Source organism: Anomalospiza imberbis, chromosome 5 (genome assembly GCF_031753505.1).
Source record: "Anomalospiza imberbis isolate Cuckoo-Finch-1a 21T00152 chromosome 5, ASM3175350v1, whole genome shotgun sequence".
Taxonomy (NCBI): domain Eukaryota; kingdom Metazoa; phylum Chordata; class Aves; order Passeriformes; family Viduidae; genus Anomalospiza; species Anomalospiza imberbis.
Genome location: NC_089685.1, coordinates 22,898,337 through 22,904,336, shown reverse-complemented (window position 1 = coordinate 22,904,336; position 6,000 = coordinate 22,898,337). Strand labels below are relative to the sequence as shown.

General features: G+C 51.0%; 1 protein-coding gene across 2 annotated transcripts in view; it reads left to right on the top strand.

The window, feature by feature from the left end:
- The first annotated feature begins 547 nt into the window (after nucleotides 1-547).
- KCND2 (potassium voltage-gated channel subfamily D member 2) overlaps nucleotides 548-6,000 on the top strand; it is a 268,180-nt gene continuing 262,727 nt past the window's right edge. The window contains exons 1-2 of one of the 2 annotated variants that reach the window (XM_068189893.1): nucleotides 548-670; nucleotides 2,805-3,978. In XM_068189893.1, the coding sequence (XP_068045994.1) occupies nucleotides 2,864-3,978 (1,115 nt within the window). In that variant the 5' untranslated portion in view covers nucleotides 548-670; nucleotides 2,805-2,863. Of the gene's footprint in view, nucleotides 671-1,152; nucleotides 1,608-2,804; nucleotides 3,979-6,000 lie in introns of those variants that run through there. The other variant, XM_068189892.1, reaches the window with a different exon arrangement.

Sequence of the window (6,000 nt, the reverse complement as noted above, 5' to 3'; positions counted from 1 at the left end):
CTGAGCATATTATTAAAATACAGAAAAGAGTTAACTCCCAAAGTTCAGTGTGTATTTGGTTTATTATTGCTTTGGGTTTCTTTGGCATATATCTCAAATAGCTTAGAGTGGAAGGTTTGGTTGTAAAAACTTCACATGTAAAGGAACCCATTTATTCTGTGATTCTTTTCAAAATCTCTTACTACCAAACGGAAACACAGGCAAATTAGAAGGAGGAACACATTCTGGTATCTTCTTGCAAGGTCTATGAAGAAGACATAGAGCGGTTTCAGAATCTTGATTGAAAAATATAGACCGTTCCCTCTATTTATCGGCACTATAAGAGCGGCACGCAGAGCTCGGGAAAATACGTGCTCGTGTAGCCCGGAGATCTGGTGGTGCCGCGAGCTCGGCAGCCTCGGCTGGAGGCGGCGGCGGGGCCGGGGCGGGCGAGCGGCGGCGCGGGCAGAGCGCTGGGGGTGCGCGGAGCGCTGGGGGTGCGCGGAGCGCTGGGGGTGCGCGGAGCGGGGCTCGCCCGGCCCCGCAGCGGCGCCCCGGCGGGAGCTCACTTCCCGTCATCCACGCGCCATCTAGCGTCGGGAAAAGGGACGCGGCTCGGCACGGGAGCGGAACGGAGAGGAGGAGGAAAAGGCTCCCACACCCGTCCCAGCTCTCGCCCTTCCTAAAGCTGGTAAGAGCCATTTGGATATCGCAGCCAGAACTCCGGAGTGGCTCGGGGCGGGTCGTGAGGAGCATCCTACACTTCACTCCCAGGCATTTCATTCCACCTTTTCTGCAGTGAACGGTTCCCTTTCCCTTGAAAGCAGCTCGCGTTCCCCAGGAATCCCCTCGGTACCTCACCTAAGCTACCGCCGCCGCCCGATCCCTACCCAAAGCACCGCGAACTCCAGAGGGTCTGTGCGGCGCTGCCGGCGGAGGGGTTGGACCGCACGATCCCGGCCCCGCAGAGACACACACCGGCACACACACCGGCACACACACCGGCACACACACCGGCACACACACCGGCACAGCCGCTCTCCCTGCCTGCCCTGCCGCCGCCGGCGCGGCTGCCCGCAGCCCTTTTGTTTCGCCCGCGGAGCGATGTCCTGCCCACCCGCCCCGCGCTTCCCCGCGCCCGCACCGCCGCCCGCCCATGCGCCCCTCGCCCGCGGGCGGCGGCGGCGCGGCGGGGTGGCATGGCCCGCCCGCCTTGGGGGAGGCAGCGGGAAGCCCCCTTCCCCGCCCCCGGCCGCGCCAGGGCCTCGCCGCTGCCGCCCGCAGCCCGCGGCAGGGCAGGGGCAGCGGCCGCAGCCGCAGCCTCGCCTGACAGCGGCCCCGCGCCGCAGGATCCGCGCCCCGCAAGGACGTGCTCCAAGAGCTGCCAGGCGCGATTACGTTGTTTTTTTCCCCCCACCCACCCCTTGAACTTGTTGCTTGGCGCTCGGCGGTGGCGGAGGGGGGTGGGGGTGGGGGAAAGCCTTATTATCGATGTCCCTTTGGATGCGATCAAGCTTTCTCAGGAGCAACTACTTCCCCGCCGTTCCCGGCGGGGCGCGGAGATCTAGCGGGAGAGCCCGTATTTCCAAAAGTCTATGCAACTGAGCGCTCTCGCCAGACTTTCACAGGTAGGTGCCGCAGACTGGGCACGTCTGGAGCGATTGGAGAACTGAGCCGAGGGGAAGGGGCGAGAAGAAGGAGGCGGGGGTACGGGGGGAGTGGGGGGGGGGGTATGATCCACCACCGACCGCCGAGACCTACGGCACCCCGCATCCCTGCCCCGCGCACCCCCGCCCGCCCCGGTCCCCGGCCTCCCCCGGCGCCCGGGAGCTCCTGCCCCTCTCCCGCTCCTCAGCCAGCCTCCCTCGGCTTCGCCTTTCGCCGCCCGCTCGGGCGCTCCCGGGGATGCCCCGTGCAGCCCACCTACTGCATGTGTCTCCAAAGCCCCCGCCCCTGCCCCCGCCAGGACCGCGGGGGCTCTCCCCGACCCCGGTCTCCTCGCCGCAGATCAGCCTCTGTCCATGCCCGGATGCTCCGTCCGGGGAAGAGCCCCGCTCTGCCCGCTCCTGCTCTGTGGGGTGCTCCCCGCTCCCGGCGCCCCATCCCCGACATCCCTCTGCCCTTCAAAGCATTTCCTGCACGGAAAACTTGCCTTAAAGTTTAATGCTGCCGCCCGGAGCTCCTCCCCCTGCCCCGCCGGCTCCCCTGGCCCCTAGCCGGGATCTGGAGGAGTCCCCGGACGGCAATTAAAGGTCAGGGAGAGGATTCTTCCCGCCGCTGCTCCAGGGCTGCCGCCGGGAAGGGGGGTGGCCCGCCCGGCCCATCCCCTCCGCCCCTCCACGGCGAGCGGCGACGGCGTCGGCGGCCCCGCTGCAGCCGCCCGGGAAGGGCTCCGCTGGCTGCCGCGGCCCGGCTCCAGCGGCGGGCGGGGAGCAAGCGGAGGAGGGGCGGGGGGACCGGCTGCATCGCGCGTGGAGGAAAATCTCCTTCCAGGTGGCCGCACAGCTGCACTAGAGCTACTAGCCGGCTCCAGGGACTAGTGATTTGAGGACTGTTGCTTCCATCCAGGGGCCTCGAATGGAGACCTTGTATCCAAAGGATCTGGCTGGTAGAGAAGCTGTTTTGAATACAGGGATTTCCAAGTGCCCTCATTTATTGTCCTAACAGTCTGACCATCACCTGGAAAGCATATTCTGGGGTGAAAAGGTGGAAAAAGGAAGCAGAAAGGTTTTCAGTTAATACTGAATATCACAAAAATGTTCAGAAATTCTGCTGCCTCAAGAATATGTGAGAATTTGTATTTTTCTTTTCCCTCTCTATTTTAGTGGCTGGACCAGAACTGTGTCTAGATTGACTCCCCTAGCTGTAATAGGTGTTTGGAACCATGGCGGCAGGTGTAGCAGCTTGGTTACCCTTTGCCAGGGCAGCAGCCATAGGATGGATGCCAGTGGCTACTGGTCCCATGCCAGCTGCTCCACGGCAGGAGAGAAAGCGAAGCCAGGACTCTCTGATTGTGCTGAATGTGAGTGGCATCCAGTTCCAGACATGGCTGGACACATTAGAACGCTACCCTGACACTCTGCTGGGCAGTTCAGAGCGGGACTTCTTCTACCACCCTGAGACACAGCAGTACTTTTTTGATCGGGACCCTGACATTTTCCGACACATTCTCAACTTCTACCGTACTGGGAAGCTTCATTATCCCCGTCAGGAGTGCATCTCAGCTTATGATGAGGAGCTGGCCTTTTTCGGCATCATCCCCGAGATCATTGGTGACTGCTGTTATGAGGAGTACAAGGATCGCCGGCGGGAGAATGCTGAGCGCCTGCAGGATGATGCTGATACGGATCATGTAGCTGAGAGCTCCCTACCCTCAATGACAGCTCGTCAGAGGATGTGGCGGGCCTTTGAAAACCCACACACCAGTACCCTGGCTCTTGTCTTCTACTATGTCACTGGTTTCTTCATTGCCGTCTCTGTTATTGCCAATGTGGTGGAGACAGTGCCCTGTGGGGTAAGCCCGGGTCGCATCAAAGAGCTGCCCTGTGGAGAGCGGTATGCGGTGGCTTTCTTCTGTCTGGATACTGCCTGTGTCATGATCTTCACAGTTGAATATCTCCTACGTCTGCTGGCAGCTCCTAGTCGCTACAAATTCGTGCGCAGTGTCATGAGTATCATTGATGTGGTGGCCATTATGCCATATTACATTGGCCTGGTGATGACAGATAACGAGGATGTCAGTGGGGCTTTTGTGACATTAAGAGTCTTTCGTGTCTTCAGAATCTTTAAGTTTTCCCGCCACTCACAGGGTCTGCGCATCCTGGGCTATACGCTGAAAAGCTGTGCCTCGGAGTTAGGCTTCCTCCTCTTCTCACTCACTATGGCCATCATCATCTTTGCCACAGTCATGTACTATGCAGAGAAAGGTTCATCAGCCAGCAAGTTCACCAGCATCCCTGCAGCCTTCTGGTACACCATCGTCACCATGACAACACTGGGGTAAGTGCAGCTGGTGTTTGGTTACAGCCAACATTTCAACAAGTGGATTGGCACAAACTGAAAAATACTCAATTTAAAAAAATGGTGATAGAAAAAAATGTGAGGATAATTTTTTGTTACAAAACTTTAAGAATACAACTTGTGACTTCCTTCTAGATGTTTTACATGTTTAAGTTAACGGCATTGCTGAAATTAAAATAACCCAAATCCAAAAACTGCAAAAAACCTGAAAAAGCAAACAACAAAACAAAGCAAAAAAGTTTTGAAACTGTTTGGTTTTGGACAGTGAAATTGGAATATTTTATGAGTATGTGTGAGTTATCAGTGGATTTTTAATGGAGTACTGTCTTTGCTGGCAGGCCCTGTTACAGTGTTGCTAAATTATTAATGTTTATAAGGAGAACCAAAGTGCAAGCTTTTAATTTGATCAGTATGTGGATCTCCCATTTTGTTTTAAGTCGTGTATTGATGTGGACCTGGATATTGAATTTGTTAATTCAAAGTGATTTATTTTCATGAAAATCATACCTTGTCTTTACAAAAAAAATGTATTTGTGATTTTATTTAAGACACTGAACACATTGCCTTTGATTTTCATGGACCTATAACTTTTAAATTATGAGTGTCAAGCTACACCAACTGGTGACACACCCTGGAAAATGATCTGAGGAAGTGTAAGACATATGGCACATCGAGCATTTGTCTTTAAACAATTCTAATGGCAATACAATCTCTTTCAGAGAATAAAGGTTAAAAAGTGTCACTGTTGACATTAGAAAGTAATGCATTTTAGTGGAAAGATGAGAGAAAGTATTATTTTATGAAGTCTCTGATACCAGTGTCTGATTGTATCAGCTGATTCTCTGCACCAAGTTATGAAATGCATTTGTCTGTAGTTACAACAGGGATTTAGAAAGTTGACTAATTTGAGATGACAGATTTTCCCTATTCTTAATTTTGATTTGTATAGTAGCATCTATGAAATTGAAAATTTGTTGATTCATTACAAACTGACTAGTTATTTAATAATTACAGATACTAAATGACAAACTTAGCACTTTCATTAAGGCCAAGCCCATCATTTTATTAGCATTTTGCCATGTCTTGTTGGGACTGTTAGATTTATGAAACATGTATAACTTTTAAATTTAACAAAATGAAAATGCATTATTAAACTATTATGAAAACTTGATTTATTATGTGCAATAGTAATTTACTTGGGAAACGCGCATACAAAATATTGAAAAAGATAAAAGGAATGTCTTATGCCACCATTTTTTATACAAGGCTTTTATCTTCAGTGTGATATAACAAATGAAGATAAATATAGTGCATAGTAAATATTTCATACTTCTTGTAAGGGCAAGTTATGCTAAAAAGGAGTGACAAGAGCTTTGGGGATTTTAACGTGCATTTCAGGTTCCTGGGTGGCTTTTTGGTTTTCATTTTCTGTTGCTGGTGACAAATGGAAGGGACCAGTTAGAAGAAGAAACAAGTTAGGCACGGTAACTAGATCCTCATTCCTGTATTTTCTGATGCTGATTTTTTTACCATTTATTTTTAATTAGAACAGTGATGTTTTCAAGAAAGAATGGACTGATACTTTAATATAAAAAAAACAGAAGCTGGTATATTGTTCTTTTGGTAACAAAAGGTACTTTCTGAGTAAGTTGTTTCCATGTTAATGCACAATGTGGAGAGTACTTGTCCATGGTACTGAACAGAAACTTTTCTTGTTTTATGCCCAAATTGCGACTGATTATTACTCAGGTATGGTATCACAGCTGGTGTTGATATGATGTTTTTGTTTCTTTGATGCGCACACACACACACACACACACACACACACATGTACATGAGTATTATTCTGTAATTCCAAGTTTTGAAGTATTACTCTGAGTAAAATCTTCAAAAGTACTGCTGTAATTTGAACATAATTTCAAATCTCTTTGAATGGAACCTAAGAACCTGTTTTTAAGTATACAACGACATAATATTTTGGTCCCAAGTGGAACAAAAAGG